Raw genomic sequence first — 13933 nt, forward strand, 5'->3', positions numbered from 1 at the left:
AACTGCTTTTTGTTATGGATATTAATCCGTGTTTTAGCTGATCAGGAGCTAACTTTACTGACTTTTCAAGAAATTTGTTCTTTGCTTATCAGTGCCTTTGAAATAAAATAAGTTTTGGATTATTGGGGAAAAACTGAACCTTTTTTCTTCAGATATACTTAGGAAGGATATTGTGAATGGAATACTCTAGTAAGAAGTAGTTCCCAAAACGAAATTGTATTGTTTTCCATGTTGTTCCTTCTATTGATTGTTGACAGAAAAAAATCATCCCCATATTATTCTTCTTCTTGTTCATTGCTAACACAATTTTATTTTCAATGGACCCAGATACTTTAAATAATGGTTAAGAGGGTGTGCTTTGAGGCCAGGTTACCTGGGTTTGAATCCCATCCTCTGTCCCTTACTAGCTGTTTGACTTGGGCAGTTTACTTGACCTCAATGCCCAGGCTTTCCTCTGTGTAAAACGGGGGTAAAGACAGTACCTACTGTGAGAATTGGAGTAAGAGTTGGAAAAGCCAGTGCATATGAGAGCCTCAGATTAGTGTCCAGTGTATGGTAAGGCTGCTGTTATCATTATGTGCAGCAGCTGTTAGTCTCAAATGGTCGCTGAATTCTTGTGACATGCCAGCACTCTACTAGGTAAGATTGTATATAACGAGTGCTCTAAGATACAATGTCTGCCATTAAAGAAATAATAATGTGGTTGGGAGATTGATTTCAGTAAAACACTTAGCAAACATATTAGTTAGAGTGTAATTCACTGTACAATTGTATAGTGTAGACTATGAACATAGGGGGAATTCAGAAGGGGATCACCTCCTTCAAAATATAAACATCAGATAAAGTTTAGATTGGCTGTGATGGACAGTAGAAGGCCTTGATAGGCTTAGTTAGGTACAGGTTTCCATGAGGCTGTATAGTACAGTTGCTGAGACCATTTCTGAGGTCATATTGGTTCAGGTTTGAATCCTTCCTCTGCCATATAGTTGTCATACTGTCTTGAGAAATTTCACCCCTGAGCATTGGTCTCATCAAATAAGGATAATTTTCATCATGTAGAACCGTAAAGATTCATTGAAATGATGGATATAAGTCTCATCAAACTGGCTGGCCTGTAGTCAGCATTTCAGGATTTATATTTATTATCATTTAACTTAGATTTTAAGATTCATCTATTCAGAATTGCTTATAGTAAGAAGAGATTAGAAATGGAAGTCCACTTGAGAAGAGGTGGTCCACTTGTGACTTGTCAAAGGCTTGGAAACTACTAGTAAGAGTGGAGATAAAGTGACTGGATTTTGAAGGAAGTATGGCCAGGACTTGGTGATTGAACTGAAACATATACATGCTTATCCTTCCAGAATTACTAGTGAGTCCCTGAGAGACCTGGAACAGAAACTTTTTTCTTAGCCCATTGAACCGTATCATTTTTCACTGACATGAAAGTCTTATTTGGTCTCCTGCACTGTGACTCAAGCCCACTCGTACCTTTGAGAGAAGACACAGATAAACTTCCTGAAAACCAAGACCAGAGTGAGACACTCCTTCCTTTTGGTTTGGTAACCCCTCACTGATGGACGGGGCCTTAACAGGCCACCATTGAAGGCCAGAAAAATTTCATGTCATTGAGCCAGCACCTTGGACGGTCCAGTGAAGTGTGTGTCCTGAGAACCCTGTATGCTGGAAAATATGAGGCACATTTCTGGCTCCCTTTAGTGTGAGGACCAGGGCTTTTTTCCAAAGACAAGGAGGGTAATGGTTTCCCCTGGGGGCTTGTTAACAAACTCAGAGGCAGCTGAGGCAGCTACAGTGTTTACTCCAAAGGAAGGAGAATATGGTTCACCGTGGCATGAAGGAGGAGTAAAGAGATGTTGAAATCTGTTTGCAATCATGGCCCCAGTGAGTGTTGGGGGATGGTGTGTTGCAGCCTTTGCTGGAGGTGAAGTAACCAAGCCTAGCAGTGATGACTAGACATTGCAGGCTGTTAGGGGAACATCATGGGCTCCTAATTCCAGGAGCTGTTATCACTGTCTAATGTCAGGAGGGTTGGGCTTGAAACACAAGCCCTTGGTGTTTGCTTCTCTGTGGTTGGTGAAAAATACTGTGAATCTGGGCTTTGTTCCTGTGGTAACACGATTTCATAGAGCTGCTCTCTTCCAGCCATCTCTTTCGGGTGCAGGTGGAACAGGCCTGGTTCTCTTAACAGTCACCTGCACCTTTGCTGCACTGTAAGCAGCAGGTGTGGGCACAGACTAAAGAGAGAGAGGCTGGCCACGTGGAACGGCAGGTGGACACAAGACAGAGGGCGCCCTCAGCTGCTAATGGGAAAGGCGGTCGGGCAGGTGCAGAACTGGCCTTCTTTTTTCCAGCCATGCTGTTAGCAGTTTTGTATAGCAAGTTAGACTGAGGGCCCTGGGGTCACAACCTGTCGCCCACCCTGGCTTTACAATAACCGAAAAGGGGTATGGAGAAATCGTCATTGAATACCCTGGAAACTTGTTAATTTTAATTATTTTCAAAATACAGAATCAATCAGTACTTCTAGGAAGGAGATAGAGAGTCAAAATGAACAAATGAAAAGCAGAGCATCACAACTCAAAAAAAAAACAAAAAAAAGTGTTCACCCTGAACAGGCCAATGTGAAAGCAAGTGAAATCACAATTTGCTAGTTGCAGTACAGTGATTCAAGTTTCAGTCTGTTGGTTTAAGTCATCCTAGACTTACATTCTAGGTCCTGCAGAGTCAGTACAGTCTTTGTACATAAGGATGCATGATAAATATGGGTGGACTGAATCGATGTTTGCCCTCCTATAAATGTGTGCTGTGTTGTTGACAGGGAGATGGTTTTTACTGCGTCTCTACTGTGTATGGTGCTGTGACTCAGTGCTGTGGGGAGAGAAATGCCCCAGGAAGTTAGAATTGCTGTTCTTTTGCAGTGAAGAGGCTTGGCTTTAAAAAAGGAAGTGAATCCTATTTTTAAAGAAAAATTTACTCTTACCGTTTTTTAAAGGAAAATATTGGCTTAAAATTAGAGATATTATTAAAACAAAGCATGGCTTTAATATATAGATTTGTATTTATTTGTCCACTAACGTGGGATGGACAACCTAGTTCAGAAATCTTATCTGGAAATGGAGGGCAGAGAATGCAGCTGCCTCTTTTTCCTATAGATGAAGGTTAGACACTTGCAGATAAAAAGTTGATGGAAAAAAGGGAGAGGGGGGAGTTGATGGAAATTTCTCATTGTAATTCTGGTTTGGAAATGACTTGTTAAAAAATTGTAGAGTAGTGGCTTAGTGACATTTTGATCCTGATTCACCTTTTAAGTAAAGGTAATCTTTTTCTAGCAGCATATCATTTGATCATTTCCCATGAAGTCTAGTGTAAGTGGTTAGAGTAGATTTGGAAATAATTGTCTGCTGACCACTGGTGGCACCATTGTCTTCATGCTCCAGGTGAAAGATTCATCCGTCACTGCTTTGCCCCTGACTCCTGACGGGGCATGCAGTAAGTAACCTCACCAACGTGCAGACCTGTCACCCCATCAGACCGCTCATCCCTGGCTCCCCAGGTTGCCTTAGTCGTTGCTGGTTCACAGCTTTTCTCCTCGCATAACATACTTTAGAAAGGTATCAAAGAAAATGACTTCAAATATTTAGATTTTCAGGCATCATAAAATGGGTGTGACTGGATGCAGGGACTCTTCCAGGTCAGGGCTTGGGTAACTGTTCCCCCCTTGGAGCCTGGGAAACCCCATGCTGGAAGCATGCATCCTAGAGCGGCAGGGCAGCACCTCTGATGGTCATAGAAATAAGATTATTGTAGATTGTGATTAAAAAAAAACTGTGGGGAATGAGCAGTCGCTGAGGCGACCTGTAAACAAAGCTCCTATTTCCATATAAACAATTCTCAAAAACCAGCTTTCTTCTTCAGAGTACCACATAGTTGAAGCCTTTTCCAAAGACTCTACTTTTTGGCTTTCCATGAAGTCTCAGGTCAGAGTGTTAAATATTTTATCATTAATAAGTGATAGCTGAACACTGTTGAATTGTCTGGTAGTATTATCTGATACAAGTTTCTCAGAAAAATACGCAAAGTTATGGGTCTTAGGCACTAAATAATCATTTGTTTTACCATCTCTAATAAATAGTTATGATGGACCCTAAAATTAAAATCTACCTTGTAAAATGTAAAGAGTAGCCTTAGTAGTAATTCCAGGTCAAGGGTCCACTTTGCCTCTGAATTCATGTTACAGGTACTGTGGAATGACTGGCTGTTGATATCAGATCTGAAGTACATTTTAGCGTAGAGATTGATCTTGACTTTTAAAGGGGCTGTATGGAAGCTCTGATTCTGTCCAGCTTTTTTGCTCAACCTCAATTCCATCCCCAAATTTTTTTATAAAGGAAGTAAAAAAATTGAAATGTATAATATCTTGGACTAAGTCATTACAAAGAAGGCTGGAAATTAAAAACATCCACAGCTGAGCAACTAGGAAAGTGGGGAAAATCAGCAATTTTGCTCTTATTATTTTGAACAAATGTCAAAGAATATTTACATGGGGAAATACAAAGTTAGGTAAGAAAAGCAGGCGATAAAACTAATACAGTATGATCTTGACTATCTGGTTAAAGTGTTTAAGATTATTAGGAAAGTAATTCGAAGTTTTAAAATTTTCTTTTATACTTAATGAAATTTTTATGAGTTTCTACATGCATTTTATTATCAGAGAAAAATAACTTTTTAAACACACATAATTTAAAAAGCAAAGCAAGTTAGCAAGAGGGGAGAGTTTTCTATTTAATGAGACTTTTTTGTCCATTGGACTTCTCAGACTTCTTCCAGAATCCTTATAGTGTTAAAGAGGTCTTCCCCAGAAGAACGATTATGTCAGTTGCTTTACTTGTTTGTTGACTTTCTCAGGTGGACATGACACTGTTGAGTTTGGTACATGTTGCTCTGCCCGCAGTCATGGCACGTTTGCCCTCAGCAGTCCACAGCCCTTTGCCCTTCAAGATGACTGCCGTAGTTACGGCAGAGTCTGCAGCTATAGTGAAGCTGAATCCACTGGCTTAGGCAGTGTCTGACCCAGAACTTCGTCCACCTCTGATAAGCTAAGTGACGCCACCTTCTCTCCTCCAGGCCCACTTTTGATATTCCCTCAGTACCTTTGCAAAGTGGTACCTGATACTTTCCCAGGAGAGGTGCTGAATTTATCTAGTATTTCGTCACTTGCTCTCCCCCAGCACCCGATATTTTAACATCTCTGAAGTTTGGATGGTAAACTATAATCTTATGATTACAATTGTCAGGAACTTTTTTTTTGGCCACACCACGTGGCTTGGGGACCTTAGTTCTCTGACCAGGGGAACCACCAGGGAATTCACAGGAACTTTTCTTTTTTATTGGCACATAAAACAGTAATAATACATTTTATAGTTTGTATCATCACAGAATCAGTAAAAATGAATATTTATGTATATAGTAAAGAAAAGAAAAATGGGATACAAACTGTTAGAATAGCGTGTAAAGAGATGGCTAATATCTTTCTGTTCTACAAAGTGTTTGCTTTGCAGTGAAGGAAGATTTATTTATTAAGTTTTGAATCAAGGAGTTTGGGCTTATAATGATAATTTAAACTTTTAAGTGTTAATTTAGTGTTGCCTACATATACATGAGGCAAAAGGAAGGAGTGAACTTTGCAAGATACCAGTCAACCATTACTCTGTATTTGGAATCATGGATGTAAATCAAGTTGTTATTATTTAATATATTTTTATGAATATTTTAATTTTTTTGTTTTATATTGGAGTATAATTGATTTACAATGTTGTGTTAATTTCAGGTGTACAGCAAAATGATTTAGTTACACATATACCTATTCTTTTTTAGATTCTTTTCTCATATATGTTACTATAGAGTATTGAACAGTTGTTATTTAATATTAATTGAATTAAAAAAACCAGGTTTCTGACTCCTCATATTATCATCCATGCTTGGCCATAAAAGGGCAGTTTCAGATGGTCCTCCTTGTGTAAGAGAAAAGAGAAAAAGAAAACCTTGTGATCCACAACCAAAATGGCTTTTGCATTGTGACTTTGTATCAGAGCTCCCACTGTGACTTGCAAGCACTCTGTTGATACTGATAAAAAAGAGACTGGGAAGGAGTGCCGTCTGTCCTCAAACACCCATTTGCTAGGTTTAAAGAAAAGCCTCACTCTAGCTGTATAAGTATGAAAGACTTGGCATTTCTCTAGCTATTTACTATTATCATTTAAAAATTGCTCTGGTTCTCTCAGTAACACTGGAATCCCTTGTTTGCTGGGAGGCTCTCAAACATGGAGTCAGGGAGCCATCCTAGGAAGGGTTGGAAGTTGGTTTGTCTTGCTGCAGCACTGTTCTCCTTCGCCTCACACATCCCCCTCCTGTTCCTGTACCCACAGCGAAGCTGCCGCCCATGCTGTCGCCACCCTGGCCGAGGCCACCTTGCAAGGGGGGGGACAGATCGTCCTGTCTGGGGAAACCGCAGCAGCTGTCGGAGCACTTACTGGAGTCCAAGATGCTAATGGTAAGACAGCATGAATATTTTATTGAACTTCTTCCCTGTTTCCACCGAAACCTTCATGACATGACTGACAACAAGCCCTTCAGAATGAAGATGAACTTTGAGTTTATATTGGTAGGCAGTTGATACCTAGAAAAATTCTAGGAGCCTCTGATTTCTTTCCCTAGTAGGAGACTTTGGGTTTCCTGTGGGGGAGGAAGGAGTCAAAATAGTGGCTACCTAACTGAATGGCTTATTTGAGAAGTAACTGTTTGCTGTGACAGGACTTGCTGAGAAGGATTTAAAATTTTTCTGTGAGGTGCATTTTATCCTTTTTATCCCATGGTGTAGAGGAGTGTCCTTTAGTAGAGCAGAGACTCTCTTGTGGGCGAGTGCATTGGGGTAACAAAGAGTGTTCTGACCATCTTGAGAAAGGTAGCACCATCTCATATCAAGGTCAGCCAGCAGGCTGTGATAAAGGCGCTTTTCTGGTTGATGCTATGCGTTCTGCTTCTTGTTCAGTGCGGCCTCACCAAAGACCTCTGGACTGAGCCAATAACATGCCACTACTCTGCCCTTCTTTCCCAGCTCTTTGGTTTTCTGGATATTGGTGCTATCCTGAATAAACAAAAGAGATAAAGTTCATAGAAATACGTTGACAGGGATTTCCAGCTCCAGTGCAGCTCTCTGAATCCATTTCAGCAGGCTCTGGGAGTCAGTTATCAAAACTGGGCTGCCTGGGAAAGTGCCTCAGAAGTCTGGTCAACAGGAGGACCAGCCCTGCTCTGTGAGACTCTGTGCAACTGTTTATTGAGCGTTTAAAATGTACATATAATGTTTAAGTAGGACAAATTAACTACTCTATGGTTTTTGGAGATCTGTAGTTTAAAGTCCTAGAAAGAGGATAATAATAACATACTTTTATTTAGGCAGACAATTCCTTAGTGGCATGAGTGGCTAAAAGAAAAGCCCTTGGCACTTTTTGAAGGATAGATTCCTAAGAACAGAATAATATGTTAGTGGAAAAGTCTTTGAAGAAAGACAAAATGCTGCATCATTCTTCAAAAGTGGGGAGAAGAAAGCACTTCGGTCTTCCAGAGAACAATAGGAAATGTAAAGAACCGTGTGGCTTCTGAGCATCATTTTCTTCATACAGACAAACAAACAAACATATTACAATGACAGCCTGCTTTTTCTGTAGGGCTAGGGGCTTTTGTGAACTAACCCAAATAGAGATAGAGTTGATCTTGACCAGAGCACTGCAAAGTAAAGGGCATCTTACAGCCGTGTATATTCAGGATGAAATGAACCATAGTTTGAATTAAGGAAATCCTCCCTCTTTAGCTAGAATCCTACTCTTGTTTTCTTTTCTTTTTCTGTTCCATATCTGAGTCCTCATCTACCTTAAATGGAGAAGGATGGGATATCTGATTATGTCACATTCTGAATTGCAATTACTGTTACTCACTATGCGTGCATGCATGCTAAGTCGCGTCCAACTCTTTGTGACCCTATGGACTATATCTCACCAGGCTCCTCTGTCCATGGGATTCTCCAGACAAGAATACTGGAGTGGGTTGCCATTTCCTCTAGGGGATCTTCCTAACCCAGGGATCAAACCCACATCACTTACATCTCCTGCATTGTCAGGCAAGCTCTTTACCACTAGTACCACCTGGGAACTATCCCTTTTCACTATGAAACTGCTGAAAATACTTCCCAGTGTGGATTTGATGGGAGACTTTGTTATCCCTTCTAATGGTCTTGACCTGTCTGAGCAAGAAGAGACTGCTTTGTAGTTCTGTCTCCTCCCTAGGCTCACCTTTTCAGATAGAGGAGTTAATAGGTAAGTGTAAGAACTCTCTGGGTCTCCCGCCAAGTAGATATGTCTACTCAGCCATCAAATCAGACCATTGAGTTGTGCCACATCCTACTAATATTAGACAAAGGCTCACATCATGCCATCTATACCTTGGCAATTCAGAAGATGAATCAAATGTTGGATATGACCCAAGTAATTCTGATACACCTTCTTCTGTCTTCTAACATTTTTACCCAGAGTGCTGTAGGATTTACTCTGGGACTTGGAACCAAATTATTCTCATTTAACCAACTAATTTGTCTGTCTGGACTTTTAAGGGTTCTTTTTTCATCATTATTTCAGATTGTGTCATGTTGGCATTGTTTGTCACTTCTGTGATGACAAGCTTATGGTATCTGCCAGTAGACCCAATTTATTATCAAGAATTGTTATCAGGAAGAACCAGATGATAGCAGAACAAGTTGCTATTTGGTAACAGACATAACTGGGGAGAAAAAAAATACATCCCAGATTCCAGAGCATGACTTAAATAAAAATCCTACTAGCAGATGACTCTTATAAGAACAGTGTGGATATTGGCCTGTTCAGGCCTGAAGCAAGAATTTCAGCGTCTTCTAGGATGGAACCACCAGGGATGGAGGACCACTGCGTATGAAACTTGCTAGAGCACAGTAACCAGCGCGAGACAGCCAGGGCAGTGTAGGTCAGTGGCATCAAGGCAGACCTGACAAAGACCTTGTACCTGAAGCCTTCTCCTTTTTTCTGGATCCTGTCCCACCCCAACACTAAAGGGACTACTCAAGCACTAGCATTACTCTATTTCATTTGTGTTCTCTCATTTTAAATAGTTATAAATGAGTCTTTTGTCTTTTATGATGGTGTTTCATGATTTGGTGCAGTTAAAAGGTTTTCACAGGTGCCTTTCTCTTCAAAATGTGTAAGGCTGGGAAAGGGCTCTGGTTGAGTTCTTTCCTTGCCTTTTTCTTTTCCTTCTTTTTAACAGTTATCCCTTGCTTTACCCCCACAGCGCACCTTAAGAGGTTGTACAATTTTGAATTGCCCATTGGTTTCCTTTCTCTCTACCATCCTCTGTACCCTAGAACCCCCTTTGCTAATAATAATGGACTTCAGGACCACTTCAGATCTTTTATCTTCCTCCCTGTTTCAACAACAACAACAAAATGACAAAAATCTAGATGGGGGAAAAAACAAAACAAATAACTGAAGTTCATGGTTAATCAATAATGGTAATGGGAATCATCTGCTTCAACTATTGTCCATCAAGCTTCTTACCAGAGTTGCTTAGAAAGGATCAGTGTTTTCTAAAATGGTTGGCACTTTTCTAATAATATCACAGGAAAAAAGGGGAGCATAGCATTTTCTTGCGGGGGGTGGGGGGGTTGAATAAAGCTCATCTATGATCACGCTACACAGAATGTTTTTTGAGGGTTTGTTTTGGTTTTGTTTTTGTTGAGTTTTTTAAAATATAGCCTCCCCCACCCCATTCATAACTTTTTTAATCTAATTAAGATCATGTTGTACTATTTTATAACTTGTTTTGAAATATCTTAACCACTTTCATCTGGCTAAATGTTTTTTGAAAAGATCACTTTAATACTTGCTAATATATCATCATATTATCCATCATAATAATCAGTCCCCTATTGTCAATAATTTAGGTTATTGGTAATTTTTTACAACATGAATAATAGTGTTCATCTTGGTACAAAATCTTGCCCACACCTATGAATCTTTGCTCTCTACATAGCTTATCCTTCCTAATACTTCCAACAGAACTGTTTAGAACCCACTTAGTTACTCCTCACCAACATTAGATATTAGCATAATTTACTTTGTATGTGTATACCTATTTGGTAGGCAATAAGTTGAATTTTATTTAATTTGCATTTTTTTAGTATTAGTGAAAGATATTTTTACTCTTTTCTCCATGTTTTTATCTACACATACATATTTTAGTATTTGTCTATTTGTGTTCTTCACCCATTTTTCTACTGAGGTCTTTAATATATAAAGAGTTTCTCCAAATCAGTAGGAGAAAGATATAATCCCTTTATTGTGTGTGTTGCAAGCTTTCCCAGTTTATTTTTATTTCACTTCTGTTACTTTTAGTTTTGTTTCCTTGTTTCTCTTTGACCCAAATCAGATCAATATCTAATTACATTCCAGTTCTATGGATTCAATTTTTATTTTAAATACTATAAAATATCTTGAATTTATTTTGGTGTATGGCATTATGTAAGAATGTGAATCTTAGCTCCCTGACCAGGGAGCAAACCTGGGCCCAGCAGTGAACGCTCAGGGTCCTAACCTCTGGACCACCAGGGGATTCCTGGGTGGGTGCTGTTTAGAATGAGCGGAGCTTGTTTAGGGAGACATAGATCATGGTCAGGAGGAAGTAAACTCAGGTGAAGAGTTGTTTCCTCAGAATCCTCTGCCCAAGCCCTCCTGCTGCCCTTCAGTATGTGCCCGGGCTCTTTCAGTCTCCCCACCTGTCTCCAGGGAAACAGAGACCAAGGTGGTACGGTTGGGGAATGTGGGAAAGAGCTTGGGGGGGTGTACATTTCTGCCTGGAGCAAGTTGACTGGCCCACTGCTTCCCCTCCTGCTCACTGCAGCCTTCCCTTTGGCTCTGCGTCCAGCCCTTGATTTCATTCCCCAAAGTGTTCATAAAATACATCTCTACTATCCGGCACCCAGAGACTGTCCCCTGCCTGTGCTGTCCTTCCTGAGACAGCTGCCTTCCCCATGCCCTGAAGTGGGGCATGGAGAAGTAGGCTGGAGGGCTGGTCTTCTGAACACTGAAGCTGGTTGTTACAAGGCATTTACATTACACACAGAGGAGCAGCCCTTCTCATTTCTCTTCAGTACCACATGCCCCTCTTTGTTCTGGCCTGGCCCTGGCAACAGCCTTGCTAATGTTGACTCTTGCCCCAGATTCATCAACATAGTTTCCTACAACCTGAAGACCCCGCTCAGTCTTGCTGCACTATAAACAAATGTACATTCTACTATCCATTCCAACTGCCAGATCACACTAAATCAGTTTTCAAATTCTTTGAGGAAAAAACCTTGATCTTCCTTTCACATTGACCATGTCATCACTTTTTCACCTCCTTGTTTTTCTTTAGCCTTTTTAAAAACTTTTAAAAATATGCATGTGTTTTCCCAGTTGAATTTAATCTCAACCGTGATCACTGGAATACTTTTTTTTTTAATTGGCATTTTTAGCAAAGGGGATAAAAGAGTAGATGGATGAGGACAGTAACATAGAGTTCAGATAAGGGAGAGCAGGACTTTTGAGTGGGGTCCTTGCATGAGAGATTAGAACACACATTCCTATCTAGCAGGTCATCCTGTAGTTACTATAAAGAGATCAGCCCAGCTGGACCTGCAGCAGGCAACATGTGTGTGTTAACTTTCTGTAGAAACCTGCTTTATGTGTATTATAGAAACCTTTAGGGTATTCTTAACTTGGATCTGTGGATCGCGAAAAATTCTGCACAAAAGTTTTAGATTTATCTGGAATCTGCAGCTTTGATCAGAAGTGCAAGTAGATCAGAGAGAGCTCCCATTTCCCCACCCCCCACCGAGATGAAGAACCTCTACCATAGAAACTGTGGCTAGGGTCACGGAGGGTATCTGGTGTGGCATGGAGAATGAAAGGAAGGGCGGGGAGGTGGGAGGACCTTCAGGTCTAGATGGGTCCTCTGAAAGCTGTACCACTGCCGAGCTCTGTGCTCTCAGGCAAGTTCCTTAAGCCTTAGCTATATAGTTAGGAGGATACTACTACCATGAGGTAGTCGGGAGCATTAAATAAACAAAGAGATTCCTGTGAAGTACTTAGCATAGTGCTTGGCACATAGATCCATCATTCATAAATGTGAAATTATTATTAGCTGCCAGCATCAGTTTCTTCTCAAGCATCCCCCCAAATACATTAAGTGGTACAGAGCGCACAGTACTGTTCAGTAGACCCAGCTTTCCTGTCTGTAGGACAGGTCCCAGTGCTTACCTTACACAGTTGAAGGGTTTATGGTCCAGAGTTGAATACTGTAAAAATGGGAATATATGGGAGTATTTTTATAACCTTGAGTGAAGGAAATTGAAGGTGACGTTGTTTAATGGCTCCTGCAATTGGTTATATCACCTTCCTTGGTCCAGGGCTGCTGTTCTCTTCCAGCAGCATTTCAGCTTCCATCACAAAGGGTGAGTTTTTTTCTCACTTTTTCTGTATTATCACCACCACCATCATCCATTATTATTTGCAGCGTGTCCTTTTGTTCCAGCTCATCTTTAAGAGTAAGAGATAAAGTGCCAGTGCTCATCTTGATAAACTATAGAATACATCTCACCTCCCTTTTCCTATGGTCCTCGTTTTCTGGACCCATTAATATATGGACTTGTTCCCAGAAGAGTCAGTGAAGATGTAAGTATTAATTAACTTAGGGAATATGTCAATGTTGCAGCCTCCAAAAGATGCGGATATGCTATTCTTGTGTGCACTAAATCACTCTTTGCCTCAATATTTTAAACTTTAAATAAGTAAACTGTATTAAGTAAAGTTTTACTGTAAATGTGCATATTCAGTCACCATAAAGCGTGATAATAGCTTTAAAATAACTGTTGTTACTTTGACACTGTGAGACTGTCTGTACCTTTAATGAAAAAGTGGGGAGTTCAGTGCCTCCTAGATTGGAAGCAGTGAGCCCCTGAGCCCCAGGGTTGTGTGTGTGAGGAGAGAGCCTCAGGCTGCAAGCCCCCTGAGAGCAGGAGCTGTGGGTTTTCAGGCCACCATCCTGTAAAGTAAATGGCCCTCTTTTCCACTGACAGGGAGACCTGAGGGGAAGCTAAGATGTTAGGATGGTGTCAGTCAGACCAAGCCAAGGCATTACCTGTTCTGTGAGAAAAAGTACAGGAAGATTCATCTGTCATACAGCTGTTTTCCCCTTCAGAATCACAAGTCTTTCTTTAAATGGAGGGGGTGTGGGACATACTCAGAGACCCGGGACGATCACTTCTTAGGACAGATAAGGAGAGCTCTGAGCTGTGGCTCAGAAAGAACGGTGAGGCTGAGCCCATGAACTGGGGCTGCCTGGGAAGCTGGTGCCACACCGGGGAATGCGGCAGCCAGGGCAGAGCTCAGAGTGGGACCCTGCGCAGTGTCCTCCAAGGGCCACCCTGAGAAACACTGTCTGCAGAGAGGGGCTTCCCCATTTAAGTCAGCTAACATTTCTCTGTCTAGTCAAGGCTATGGTTTTTCCAGTGGTCATGTATGGATGTGAGAGTTGGACTGTGAAGAAAGCTGAGCACTGAAGAATTGATGCTTTTGAACTGTGGTGTTGGAGAAGATTCTTTGAGTCCCTTGGACTGCAAGGAGGTCCAACCAGTCCATCCTAAAGGAGATCAGTCCTGGGTGTTCTTTGGAAGGACTAATGCTAAAGCTGAAACTCTAATACTTTGGCCACCTCATGCGAAGAGTTGACTCATTGGAAAAGACTCTGATGCTGGGAGGGATTGGGGGCAGGAGGAGAAGGGGACAACAGAGGA

General features: G+C 41.1%; 1 protein-coding gene across 7 annotated transcripts in view; it reads left to right on the forward strand.

Annotated features, from left to right (window-relative positions):
• Nucleotides 1-13933, forward strand: part of NRF1 (nuclear respiratory factor 1) — a 130744-nt gene that overhangs the window by 94061 nt on the left and 22750 nt on the right. For all 7 annotated transcript variants that reach the window (XM_005205682.5, XM_010804462.4, XM_010804464.4 and 4 more), the window contains one exon: nt 6444-6568. In XM_005205682.5, coding sequence (XP_005205739.1) covers nt 6444-6568 — 125 coding nt within the window. The remainder of the gene's footprint in view (nt 1-6443; nt 6569-13933) is intronic.

The sequence above is a fragment of the Bos taurus genome, chromosome 4 (assembly GCF_002263795.3).
Source record: "Bos taurus isolate L1 Dominette 01449 registration number 42190680 breed Hereford chromosome 4, ARS-UCD2.0, whole genome shotgun sequence".
Lineage (NCBI taxonomy): Eukaryota > Metazoa > Chordata > Mammalia > Artiodactyla > Bovidae > Bos > Bos taurus.